Source organism: Lupinus angustifolius, chromosome LG18, assembly GCF_001865875.1.
Source record: "Lupinus angustifolius cultivar Tanjil chromosome LG18, LupAngTanjil_v1.0, whole genome shotgun sequence".
In the NCBI taxonomy this organism is placed as follows: Eukaryota; Viridiplantae; Streptophyta; class Magnoliopsida; order Fabales; family Fabaceae; genus Lupinus; species Lupinus angustifolius.
In genome coordinates, this window is record NC_032026.1 from 9,970,373 (window position 1) to 9,983,975 (window position 13,603).

The 13,603-nt window shown below is 37.1% G+C and overlaps 2 protein-coding genes across 3 annotated transcripts; both read left to right on the forward strand.

Annotated features, from left to right (window-relative positions):
• On the forward strand, window positions 1,458–12,237 carry LOC109332752 (probable phosphoinositide phosphatase SAC9). 2 transcript variants are annotated; one of them, XM_019567767.1, is made up of 13 exons: window positions 1,458–1,724; window positions 1,817–2,427; window positions 3,355–3,487; window positions 3,895–5,117; window positions 5,458–5,565; window positions 5,695–5,865; window positions 6,097–6,339; window positions 6,801–7,226; window positions 7,535–8,356; window positions 9,203–9,400; window positions 9,490–9,948; window positions 10,055–10,282; window positions 11,747–12,237. In XM_019567767.1, the coding sequence occupies exons 1-13, from the start codon at window positions 1,712–1,714 to the stop codon at window positions 12,026–12,028; spliced, it is 4,917 nt and encodes a 1,638-aa protein (XP_019423312.1). In that variant the 5' UTR covers window positions 1,458–1,711; the 3' UTR covers window positions 12,029–12,237. The 2 variants fall into 2 exon arrangements, with proteins under 2 accessions (XP_019423312.1, XP_019423313.1); XM_019567768.1 differs by having other exon boundaries at window positions 1,826–2,427.
• LOC109332755 lies at window positions 12,611–13,532 on the forward strand. The gene is made up of 2 exons (XM_019567774.1): window positions 12,611–12,954; window positions 13,190–13,532. Exons 1-2 carry the CDS (start codon window positions 12,731–12,733, stop codon window positions 13,434–13,436), a joined length of 471 nt encoding a protein of 156 aa, XP_019423319.1. The 5' UTR covers window positions 12,611–12,730; the 3' UTR covers window positions 13,437–13,532.

The window sequence follows — 13,603 nt, forward strand, 5'->3', positions numbered from 1 at the left end:
TTACTATGACATTCAAAGTGCATACCCTCTTACTAAGATCTTTCTTGGACAATATGTGAGCGATCGCATAAGATCACTCAGGATGTTCGAAATGCATCTCCGTATGTCCATTGCTACACCAAATAAGACGAAGGTGACCACATAAGAAAACACAACCCATCATCTCACGAAGACCAAAAGAATTCATATAATATGCAAGACAAAAATGAAAGGTCACCATGAGAACAAAACCATAAATACATATGTATGATGGCATGCTCGATTACCACCACATCGCCCGACTAGGAGCATATGTTCCTACCCATGGGTCCAAAATGTATAGGACCAACCACAAGCAACCTACCATAAAACTAAATGGCCAAAAATACATACTAGCCACTAGTTTGCAGCAAAGCCCATTAGGGTAGCCCACTGACCTATAAGCCACCTACTGTTCAGCAAGGTCACCTACCAGAAGATATGGATGCCCAAGGAGTAATAAGGCCACCCCGATCCTATAAATCGTCCACTAGTCACCAAGGTCGCCCATCACACGACTATAGTGTCCATCATGTAGTCAATATACCCACCAAGTCATCTCAACAGGTTATTAATCATCTTAGTAGGCCAATGACCTACATAATTGACCATCACCTACAATGTCCAAAATGGGCAACAAGATTACTTACAAGAGAAAACTCAACTAGAGAACATCTTGGAACCATCATAAGTTTTACATAGGTCTATTATGATTAACTTAGCTACAAGGTAAGAAGATGACTTCAACCATGACAATAGTGAATATTCTTTTGTGGCAAATTAAACACATTAGAACCGGTCTAGAGCATACCATTTTAACATGGAGTATATCACACCATTTTATCATTTATCAATTATATCCTCTTACATAACTTTAACTTCTCTTTACTTATCTATATATCATATAGATATTGACTTGAGATATGATTGATCAAAAAAATAATTAATAATTATATTTTGGGAGGATATTCACTTACACCAGGTGTCAGTTTAAAACTTACTCCACATCTTAATCACAATTCGAGAGAAATTCAATGATTCGAATTAGTGAGTAGATCTAAACCATTAGATTTCTCTAGAATTGATGGCTAAATGATGTAAACTTACTCTTGGAGGAAATGTATCATCTATTTTAAACTTAAATATTTTTTTCCACCCAATCACAGCTCATGACACATGAAATAATATATATTATGGGACAAAAGATATGTTCTCGATTATATCTACCTAGTGAAAACCCATCCTAAGTCAATTTAGCTAGGTAAACATATTCTGTCCAAAAAATTCTATATATTGTTAATTTATCATATAAATAGTTAATTATTAAATTTTTAATTAAGTATTTTTTTTAACTAGTTATAAATAGTAGTACCCAATGAAGTAACCCTATAATGTCATCCTAATGATGAAAGAAAAATAAAAATATGTACGATTGAAATTATATTATTTATGGAGACAAGCGAGCACGACAAAGCATTATTTCCATAGTCTGAAAAAGCAAATATTTCTCACGAGCTCCTCTAATCTTACCAGTTGAATAAGCTGAAGAGGCATCGAAGCTCCAAAACGCACCGTATCACGCACAAGGTTCCAAACTTCGAATTCTACAAAATCAAATCTCTTCAATTTCAATTTGCTTCTTATGAATCGCTGAAATTTGGAGTTTATCTGCTTTTGATTTCATTCACAACTGATGGAATCACTTGGTGAGTTCATATTCAAATCACAATCTCCAATTCACAATAATCATATCAATCACGTTTCATTCTCTAAATCCCTAATTGGCGTTCATTTTCAGGTGGTGTAGGTAATAATATTCTGAGGGATACATCAGTGGTTGCGGTTACGTTAGATTCCGATGAAGTCTACATTATCGTGAGTCTCTCTACTCGAACGGATACTCAAGTTATCTACGTAGATCCAACAACCGGTGCTCTTCGTTACAATGCCAAATTCGGTATCGATCTATTCAAATCTCAGAGCGATGCTTTGGATTTCGTTACAAACGGATCTCGATATGTATTGAAGAGTAGAATCCATGCTAGAGCTGTATTAGGTTACGCCGCTTTGGGGAATATTGCGTTGTTGCTTCTGGCAACTAGGTTAACTGCAAGTGTTCCGAATTTGCCCGGTGGAGGTTGTGTTTATACTGTTAGTGAGAGCCAGTGGGTTAAGATTCCGCTGCAAAATGTGATTTCGCAGGGGAAAGGAGAGGTGAGGAATATTCAGGATTTGACTGAGCTTGATATAGATGGGAAGCATTATTTTTGTGAGACTAGGGATATAACTCGGCCTTTTCCAAGTCGGAAGTCACTTAGCGAGCCGGATGAGGAATTCGTTTGGAATGGATGGTTTTCACAGCCTTTCGTTAACATTGGATTGCCAAGGCATTGTGTCACTCTGCTGCAGGTTTTGATTCGCTCTTTCTGTTTTTTTTGGTGGTTGTTTCCATTATTGTGATTTCTTCTGCTTAAAACGATTCATGACTTCAATGTGATAATAGGATTAAGAATGAATGCATTAGAGAAAAAGTTGAGGTAACACATCTTCTACAAAAGATAGTAGAATTTCACTTAGGTGGTTTGGGCATGTGTTGAGGACACCTGTAGAAATCTTGGTAAGGATAGTAGAGATGTAGGGTAGCTCAATAATTAGAGGGAAAGATATATTATGACACCATTTGCATTTAGATGACTCACCTTTTGGGAAAAGGCTTAGATATTGTTGTTGGATGATGTAAAATGACAATGGTAAACGTGAAGGTGGAGAATCATTTGAAAGAAAATTTAGCATTGCTAATTTATAAGGTTAAACTCTTAGTTTCAGTTATGAACCAACCGTATGGGGGCATTAGTCTGATAGACCGATACCCATCCTTTTACCTAGATATGGTACTTAGGGTGAGTTGTCAAGTATTTCATCATCTGATATTTAATAGAATTTTAAACACTTAATATGAAACTATATCAACAAATGCTTGACAACTCAACCCGGGTACCATAACAATTCCCAATTGTATGATAAACAAGAATGAATTATTTGTCATCATAGATAACTATATATACTTGAGGTTAATTTTATGCAGCAACAATACATACTTTTTGCATATACCACTTGGAAGATTTAGCATATGTTGTTTATTAATCCCAACCAAGTTGTTTTGTTGTTTTCCTTCTCTGCTATTCTGCTTTTGTTAAATACATCTGTACAAATAAAAGATCCCACAAGCTCTCTTAAATTCTTACTCTGGTACTGTACCAAAGGTTACAATATATTGTAATTAAGATGTAAAGTTCACACGTGCATTCTATTATCTCACTTGGTCTTGCTGTATAGGGGTTTGTAGAATGTCGAAGTTTTGGAAGCTCGGGTCAACTAGAAGGTATCGTTGCTCTCCTAGCTCGTCGAAGCAGGCTACACCCTGGTACTCGTTACTTGGCAAGGGGGCTAAATTCATGTTTCAGTACAGGTAAAAAAATATCAACAACTCTTCAACTTAATATTTTCCATCTTGTAATGAATTAACCCATAAGCATAGCAAATATTGTCAGGCTAACTCTAAGGATATCATTTATCATAAACACAATGAGTTTTTTTGGGTAACAATCTGGTTGGGTCATGCTCCAAGCAATTTCCATTCCATTTATTCCTGTTTGTTACGGATCTATCATACTCAAACTGGGAAATTTGACCAATCACTCGTTTTGCCCAAATTCCTTTTTATAGTGAAAATCCACTGTTACTTCATTCATGCACTGTTTATTATTTTTTTGTAGGCATTCATTGTTTATTCTGTTTTGCCTTGATAGTTATTATTACTTATGCCTTAGTATTGACATATTCATATACCAAATTTTTATTGATTCTGTTTGACAGGAAACGAAGTGGAATGTGAGCAACTTGTATGGGTTCCAAAACGAGCTGGCCAAAGTGCACCTTTCAACACATACGTGTGGCGAAGAGGCACAATTCCTATCTGGTGGGGCGCAGAACTTAAAATCACTGCTGCAGAAGCTGAAATTTATGTTTCAGATTGTGATCCTTATAAAGGAAGTGTGCAGTATTATCAAAGACTGAGTAAGAGATATGATGCTCGGAATCTAGGTACACGTGCTGCTGAGAATTCAAACCGAAAAGCTTTGGTGCCCATTGTATGCATTAACTTGCTTCGAAATGGAGAAGGAAAGTCAGAGTGCATTTTGGTTCAGCATTTTGAAGAGTCCTTAAACTTTATTAGGTTAACTGGGAAGCTTCCATATACTCGGGTCCATTTGATAAATTATGACTGGCATGCCAGTATAAAATTAAAAGGTGAACAGCTAACAATCGAAGGGTTATGGAAACTTCTAAAAGCACCGACTGTATCCATAGGCATATCTGAAGGAGATTATTTGCCTTCACGACAAAGAATATATGATTGCAGAGGTGAAGTCATCTGCAATGATGATTTTGAAGGTGCATTCTGCTTAAGAACACATCAAAATGGGGTAATACGGTTCAACTGTGCTGATTCTCTGGATAGGACTAATGCTGCTAGTTTTTTTGGTTCTCTCCAAGTATTCATGGAGCAATGTAGACGGCTGGGAATTTCACTTGATAGTGACCTGGCATTTGGTTACCAGTCAATGAATAATAATTATGGTGGATATACTGCTCCATTGCCACCAGGGTGGGAAAAGCGATCTGATGCAGTGACGGGAAAAACCTATTTTATTGACCATAACACCAGAACAACCACATGGGCGCATCCATGTCCAGATAAACCATGGAAGAGATTTGATATGGCATTTGAGGAATTTAAGAGATCAACGATTTTATCTCCTGTATCCCAACTTGCGGACCTTTTTCTACTTGCTGGGGATATTCATGCAACTCTTTACACTGGGTCTAAAGCCATGCACAGCCAAATACTTAGCATATTTAATGAAGATACAGGAGGAAAGTTTAAACAGTTCTCTGCTGCACAGAATATGAAAATCACTTTGCAAAGAAGATATAAGAATGCGGTTGTGGATAGCTCTCGTCAAAAGCAGTTAGAAATTTTTCTTGGAACGAGGCTTTTCAAGCATCTTCCATCAATTTCTCTTCAACCTTTACATGTATGTGTCTCGTCAACTGTCAAAGTTAACTGAATGATGTCATTCTGTTTCTTTTTCATACATCAAGTGCCTAGCGATTGCAGTTTCATAATAAATTTCATGTTAGTTTACTGAATCACACCCTCTTTCTCTTTGAAAAACTACTTCATTTAAGTCACATCTCTCTGTTTCTAACTTTTATTTTTTTATGTATGCTTCTTGACGATTCCTCTGCTAACTGTTGGCTTATAATGGTAGTTAGTACAATAGTATTTTATAATGGTGGAACATTTAGACCTTGTGGTTTTCAATTGGAAATAGTTATCAATAACTGAGTGATCTGATCATCAATTCATCATAGGTACCATCTCGGCCGTCGGGTTTCATTCTCAAGCCAGTGGCAAACTTATTTCCCATTTCTGGTGGTGAAGCTAGTCTTCTAAGTTTCAAGAGAAAAAACTTAGTCTGGGTATGCTAAACTTGTCCTTCCATTTCAAGGAATTTCATGGCTGCTCTCATGTTTGAATTCTTATATAACATTCATGTAACATTTGAAGTTTTATGTATCAACTTACAAAAATACCTTTCCCTTTCACAGATTTGTTCAGAGCCTGCAGATGTAGTTGAAATCTTTATTTATCTTGGTGAGCCTTGCCATGTTTGTCAGCTTCTTCTCACAATATCACATGGTGCAGATGATTCAACTTATCCATCAACAGTTGATGTGCGCACAGGACGCCATTTGGATGGGCTTAAACTGGTCTTGGAGGTCTGTATTTGGCCTTCTTTGTGTCTCACTCTTCTCATCTATGCTTTTTATTTTTTATTCCAACTGTTTAAATTTGTGTTTTACATAATTGATTAATATTTAAATATAAAATCACTTTTAATAAGTCATTATTTGTGTGGGCTGTATTATTGACAGGAGTTTATTACTTTCTGTAATGGAGCTATTTGAATATAGTTCTGAAATCTGAACCCATTTAGCATCTCTTGACAGGGTGCTTCTGTACCACGGTGTGAAAGTGGGACAAACCTGTTAATATCCTTACCTGGGGCAGTAAGTGCAGAAGATATGGCTATAACTGGAGCAAGCTCTCGCCTACATGCCCAAGATGCATCACCCCTGTCATTACTGTATGATTTTGAGGAACTTGAGGGAGAGTTGGATTTCCTTACTCGAGTGGTGGCACTAACCTTTTATCCTACTGTTTCTGGAAGTAATCCATTAACTCTTGGTGAGGTAGATAATCTAGAAAATATCTTACTTGACTATGAGGTTTAGTTTGAGTAACTACAATCTTCTTTGGCAAAATTGATGTTTTTTGCGGATTGCATGTACTGTTTTGCAAGTAGAAAAGTGATACAGTGCAAGAATGGTAGTATGGTACTTATTTTAGCTAAATAAGTGTTTTAAACTATTGATAATCAAGGATTTCTGGTTGAAGTCCTTTTGATAGCCTTTTTTTACTTGCAAAAAGTCCTTTTTCTCTTGCCAGGATAACATCAGTAGATATGACTTAGGCTGCAGTCAATGGTGGAATGCTATAATTATATACTTTCTCTCTTCACCCTTGTGCCGATTATTTCAATTGTTTAGTTGATTTTCTTTTTCTCTAATTATATTTTCATCGTAAGGATGTAAATTTTGGTTTTAATGTATATCTTCTATTGCTTTTATATGATTCTGTGGCTTGGCTATAGATTGAGATCCTTGGAGTTTCTCTTCCTTGGAGGGGTGTATTTACCAACGAAGGCACTGGTTCAAGATTAATTGAGCATGCCAAGAAGTTTCAAGAGGAGCTCAATCCCTTTTTATCTGGTTCAGATATCAATCCATTTAACCCTTCATGCACAGAAAATGTGTTACCACTTGTGCAGGAAGACTCTTCTGCTGACCTTTTGATTGACCTCTTATCTGGGGAGGACCCACTTCCACATCCACTTGCTCAACCAGTTATTGAAAATGTTGTGTATAATGAAGGTGACCCACTTGATTTTTTGGACCAAGCTGTTGAATATCACAGTGCCAAAAGTGATTCTAAAATCTCATCAGAAGGTGCAAGAAATTCAGATACTAGTGCTGAGCAATATTTAAAATGCCTGAAATCTCTCACAGGTCCAAGTTTGGTATGTTATCATTTTGTTGATCTTGCTCTGAACCATAGATTTTTTTTTGTTTTCGTCCTACACGATCACCTACGGGGAGGTACAATGGTACGGTTGCTTGCCTTGTGATCTGGAGGCCATGGTTAAAATCCTGGAAACAGTCTCTTTGCTTGCGAGGGTAAGCCTGCATACATCTACCCTCCCCGGACCTCACTACGTGGGAACCTCGTGCGTTGGGCTGCCCTTTTTATTTGATAGGTCTTAAATGAATTAAGTAATTGTTCTTTTTGTATCGTTAATTTTAATCTAATTGGTCATGTATTTTGTAGCAAAGAAAGCTTGACTTCATCGAAGCCATGAAACTTGAAATTGAACGCCTCAAACTGAATCTCTCCGCAGCTGAAAGGGATAGAGCCCTACTATCTGTTGGGATGGATCCAGCAACTATAAATCCTAATACACTGCATGATGAAGCTTACATGGGAAGATTATCTAAAGTTGCAAGCACTCTTGCGTTGCTTGGACAAGCTTCTCTTGAAGATAAACTCATTTCTTCTATTGGGCTTGGGACTGTTGATGATAATACAATAGATTTCTGGAATATTATCCGAATTGGGGAAACCTGTACAGGTGGCAAGTGTGAGGTGCGTGCTGAAATTAAAAAGGGTGCTCATTCGTCTAACGTATTGTCACCTAATGGGGCTTCAGAACCTATATTCTTGTGTTCACAATGTGAAAGGAAGGTTTGCAGAGTTTGCTGTGCTGGGAGAGGGGCACTCCTGCTTCCGGGCAATAACTCAAGAGAGGTCATGAATTACAATGGTGCTTCTAGCCAGAGCATAGGCCAAGTTGACTTACCTATAAATCGTTTATTAGCACGGGATGGTATTATTTGCAAACAGTGCAGCCAGGATGTTGTACTTGATGCATTGATCTTGGACTATGTGAGGGTTCTGATTAGTTTACGAAGATCTGATCGTGTGGATAAAGCTGCTTACAATGCTTTGAAACAAATCATTGGATCATCTTGGGATTTTCTTCTAGAAAAGAATCCGGCCTCTGATAGTCAGTCAGCTGGCAAAGCAACACATCTATTACTGAATGGATATGAATCCCTGGCTGAATTTCCTTTTGCCAGCTTTTTACACCCGGTATACTTTTTAACTCGCTATGTATTATGATTTTGGACCCTGCAACATTTTTTATTTTTATTTTTACATTTGGATTATCAAGCTACATGCTGCTATTTCTACCAACAAAGTGTTTAATCCAAGATGTTAGACTTATATAAACTGATGCAAGGATGAGTTTAAATACAAATTAGCTAAACAATTTTAACATTTTATGCTGTCATCATGTAATCTAGACGTCACGGGTTTGAACCATGGAACCAGCCTCTTGCAAATGGGTTGTAAGTCTACATACTAGTGTCATGGGTCCAACCCTTCCCTAATTCCCGCATGTAGTGGCAGCTTTATAACACTAGGCTGCCCTTTTGATGGTTCATTCACAAATCTATTGTTGGACGAGGAAGGGAAACACTTGATCTAATTAACTGAAGGACTTTGGGGTTTAAGTTGCCATTCGAATAATCACATTGATTAATTTTCAATTGTGATATTAAAAGAATTCAATGTATATACTTTTATGTAGATGAACTCACAAATTCTACCATTATTACATGGTTTCCTTTTGCTTGACCACTAGATCTAAATTGAAGATTCCCATGTGACATGTGTATATAACATGCCCAAAACTTAAGTGGCAGCTTTCTGACATGAATGTTGGACCATTTTCACTGATTGAATCAATTTTCCCTTCTAATGAACCCCTTGTGAAGTTTTGATAAGTAAAACTTTTTTGTCAATATAATGGTACAAAGTTTTTGCCACATTGGGGAGCCAATGTATTATTTCCCTTCATTTGCAGGATCTCTAGTCCCATTTTTTGTTGCCTAGACATTGCATAGCTTTATTTTTTTACCCATGCAATTCCAGGTTGAAACAGCTTCAAATAGTGCTCCATATTTGTCCCTGCTTGCTCCATTTAATTCTGGTTTACGGTTATCATATTGGAAAGCTCCATCCAGTACCACCTCTGTTGAATTTGGAATTGTCCTTAATAACATTTCTGATGTTAGTGGGGTTATATTGATAGTGAGTCCATGTGGCTATTCTATGGCTGATGCTCCAATTGTAAGTGCCTATATGTCATTTGTCTTGTGCTCTATTTTTTTCTTCCTAACATGAATTTAGCAATAAACTCTATGATTATGTTGAATCAGGTGCAAATTTGGGCAAGTAATAAAATAAACAAGGAAGAAAGATCATTAATGGGAAAATGGGATGTTCAATCCATGGTTAAGGCATCCTCAGAATTTTACGGGCCTGAAAAGTCAGGAACAGAGCATGAAGTGCCTAGACATGTAAAGCTTCCCTTCAAAAATTCTGTTCGGTGCCGCATAATATGGATAAGTTTACGCCTTCAGCGACCTGGTTCAAGTTCTATTAATATTGGAAATGACTTCAATCTGTTGTCTCTAGATGAGAACCCTTTTGCAGAAGAACCCCGACGGGCTTCTTTTGGAGGATCTGCTGAAAGCGAACCCTGTCTTCATGCCAAGAGAATTATGGTAGTTGGAAGCCCCCTCAAAAAGGAAGTTGATCTTAAGTCGCAGCAAAGCTCTGACCAGTTGAACCTGAGAGGACGACTGGAGAGAGCTCCGCAGCTAAATAGATTTAAGGTAAACTGTAGACTATTTTGCTTAATCCTTTCGTGATAACCATTTTGTTTTTGGAGTTAGCTCTTTCATCTCTGAAACATCACTGATTAACCTCTGTAATTTTAAGGTCCCGATTGAGGTTGAAAGGTTGATGGACAATGACCTTGTCCTGGAGCAGTATCTTTCTCCCACTTCTCCGTTACTTGCTGGATTTCGTCTAGATGCCTTCAGTGCAATAAAGCCTCGGGTTACTCATTCACCTTCATCGGATGTAAATAGTGAATTTTTTTCATCACTTATTGACGACAGATACATTGCTCCAGCTGTGTTGTATATACAAGTATCCATTCTTCAGGTATTTATATAATTATTTTCGTTGATGGAAAGTTCTTCAGTTATTAACTAGAACATCATACTTCTTTCATGTTTCTTTTGCTTGGTAAATACATGGATGTACTCCTTCCATCAGATGCTATGATTTTGGAGCAGCTTTAATTTTGTTTATCTAATTTCTTTTCTCGGCCATGGTTGTTGTCAATAACCGAGAGGGTAAGCTTGATGCAACAATAAGGTTGTTGTTTAGTGACCATGAGGTCACATGTTCAAATCTTGGAAGCAACCTCTCCCGCTAGGCTGCCCTTTTGGTTGTTGTCAAGAACTGGTTTCCTAAAAGCTTAAGCTATTATAGGCGAAAACACGTGAATGATTTTATTACATCTCTAAACCCCCTGTGTGGAAAATGCACACGCCCACCTATTTTGTGCTTAAATTCAATGTTTATTTAGAAGAATAGGGGCAGCATTGATCAAATTCCTGACCACATGGTCATAGAGGCTCTAAAACGATGTCTAGAACCAACTCTGCAATCACTTAAGCTAATAAGCGAATGAATATGGTTTTATTACATCCCGGACTTTAGAACCTACATACTATATAGAATGTTTTTAAATATTTATCATATATCCATAAAGTAGAAGCATGGCTTGATTTCTTCTTTTTTTCCAACTAAATTTTGTTGAAAAGTCTTCTATTCTTGCATTTTACATCCCATGGTGACATGGTCCACTTAATAAAACTTTTTTTCCAACTCAGCAAATGTAATTCATTAAGATAAAAAAATTAGAAATTAGGAGAACAAGTGATATTCCTATTCACATAGTCATTTAAACATTACAACCAATGAGACAATTAAAAGGGTACATCACCCACTCCACAAAGAGTAGTTGAAGCTAGGAAAGCGAGCATATTGAGAAAAGGGGAAAAATTTAAAGGTCAGGTTTAATAGATTGTTTATTTCTATCATTGTGGTGCAAGTTGATGTTATTGTCATTATTTCTTCAGTGCTTCAAATTAAGTAGGAAGGCAGGAAGAGAAGTGGCTGTGTGTGCGTCCATTTTTTAAGGGAGAGGGCTGGGCTGGGGTAAACTTGAAGTGGTCTAATAAACTGTTTGCATCTGCTGGATGTATAAGGATTATAATTTAGTCTCCTTTGTCTCTCGGGGTATCCAATCATTGTAATTATCACTCCTAAAATATATTAAGATGTGTGAATATAAGACAACTTCTATGAAATTGGATAAGATATGCCTCTAAATATACATGAGAACAAGCTTCACTACGTATGGTTAGCATTCTTTGAAGTTGGTGCTTCAGCCAAACATCCTCTCCTGTTTTACTTGAACATAACATGAGATCTTGAGAATATCATAGTTATTTGAATTATTCTCTTTTATCTTTATTTGGATTCTTTCTGTGTGTTGCCTTGATATGTGATTGGTATTGTTGGTTGAAAGCACCCTGATGGTAGAATTGATTGCAGGAATACCATAACATGGTAACCATCGGTGAATACCGATTACCAGAGACCAGGGCTGGAACACCACTGTACTTTGATTTCCCTAGGCAGATACAAACCCGCAGAATTTCATTCAAACTACTTGGAGATGTTGCAGCTTTTGCCGATGACCCATCGGAACAAGATGATTCTGGTAATAGAATTTCTCCATTGGCAGTGGGGCTATCGTTATCCAATAGGATTAAGGTGTATTACTATGCTGATCCATATGACCTCGGGAAATGGGCTAGTCTCTCGGCAGTTTAATTACACATTCGTGCTTTGGTTATTGATATTGACTGTGTAAACTTATTCACATTTTGTTGTATTATGGTTTGTAAAGTTCATTCATTGATGTAATAATATAATATGATTCTTCTGTTAGGAACATTAGTCTCTGAAAAAAGGTGAATATCAAATTTTTGACTTTCTATCTGGAATGTATTTGGATAGAGGTTGGTTGTTCAAATTTAGTACTGTAGTATGCCAAAAAGGTGAATTTCATTTTTGACTCTTTTATCTTGAATGTATTTGTAATTTGTTTCTCTCCCTTTTGAAGCGTATCTTTATTTTCCCCAAAGATTAATATTTATATAAGAGGTAGTTACTGGTTGGAATAATTTGACGTGTTAACTCAGAAGTAAACATTGCGCTTTAATGCTAAAAATAACATAAAGCCATATCCTGAGCAAAGGCAAAAAAACCCAAGAAGGCAAGGCCAAGGGTTGGTATGGTCCACATATGATGGTGCCTTATCTAGAATGAACCAATGAATTCCTATAATCAGCCACAAAATTCTGATACTCCAAAGAATATCCAATCCTCTTTGTCCTAGTCACTAGACAGGGCTATGCTACAGAGTCTTTTCTTATGTTACTTACTCTTCTCACATAACACACGAGATAACCACCAAAACTCCAAAACTTTTGGTTGCTTATCTTCAATTCGAAGTTGAAACCCAATCAAATCATGGCACATTTGCTAACACCAGCTCCTGCCACTGCCACAACAGCTCTCTATTCAAGAGCCCAGAAGAGCTCCCTCCATTCTTGGAAGAATGGATATTTTCCAACTCCAAGACCAAGAGTGTGCTGCGTTGGCCACCAATATCAACATCAAATTTCTTCCATTTCTAGTCAAGATCATGTCCCTCCTCCTAGTGAAGACCTAGACCAACAACCTCTGTGTCGCAGGTATCTCTATAAAACATAAACACTTATAATTATTCGTAAGTTAAATGTTCCTTCTTTAAATATAAAAATAATGTATATTTATCATTATTGTTCTATAATAAAAAGAGTCTAGTCTTTTAAGTATCTATAATCATAGTTGTGCTCTTTTAATAATGCACTAACATATACATGAAAGTGTAGGAAAAAGTTAAACTAACAAGCAGTGTAATAACACGATGGATGGTGATGAATGCAGGGCATTGATAGGGTTAAGTGGTGCACTAGTATTGGGGCTTAGTTTGAGTTATGAGCAAAGTGCAATTGCTGCTGGAAGGCCTCCACCACCTCCACCAAAGGAGAAGAAGGATCCAAATGTGAGTGGTGTTCAGGCAAAAGTAACGGCTAGCAAGAGAAGAAAAGAAGCCATGAAAGAAGCAGTAGCCAAGCTAAGAGAGAAAGGGAAGACCATTGATGAAATCTCACTGCCTGCTTCATCTGAATAGTTTCGGAATGTTAACCCTGCCCCCTTGTCACCTTCAAATTGTTGTATTGGTGTTACTTTTGTTGTTGGATTCAATAAGATGTTTTGCTTACTGATATGATTCTGAGTTTGAGGTAAGTTTGTCTATACAAGCTAAGAAAGTATGCATCCATAGAGATCTAAATATAC

What these genes read in the sequence shown, in the direction of transcription:
- LOC109332752 (XM_019567767.1), top strand. An exon ending in ATTGTGTCACTCTGCTGCAG is followed by an intron (nt 2,428 to 3,354) that starts GTTTTGATTCGC and finishes CTTGCTGTATAG; the next exon opens with GGGTTTGTAGAATGTCGAAG. An exon ending in TTGCCAGCTTTTTACACCCG is followed by an intron (nt 8,357 to 9,202) that starts GTATACTTTTTA and finishes ATGCAATTCCAG; the next exon opens with GTTGAAACAGCTTCAAATAG.
- LOC109332755 (XM_019567774.1), top strand. Translation starts at nt 12,731, where the DNA reads ATGGCACATTTGCTAACACCAGCTCCTGCCACTGCCACAACAGCTCTC. An exon ending in CAACAACCTCTGTGTCGCAG is followed by an intron (nt 12,955 to 13,189) that starts GTATCTCTATAA and finishes TGATGAATGCAG; the next exon opens with GGCATTGATAGGGTTAAGTG.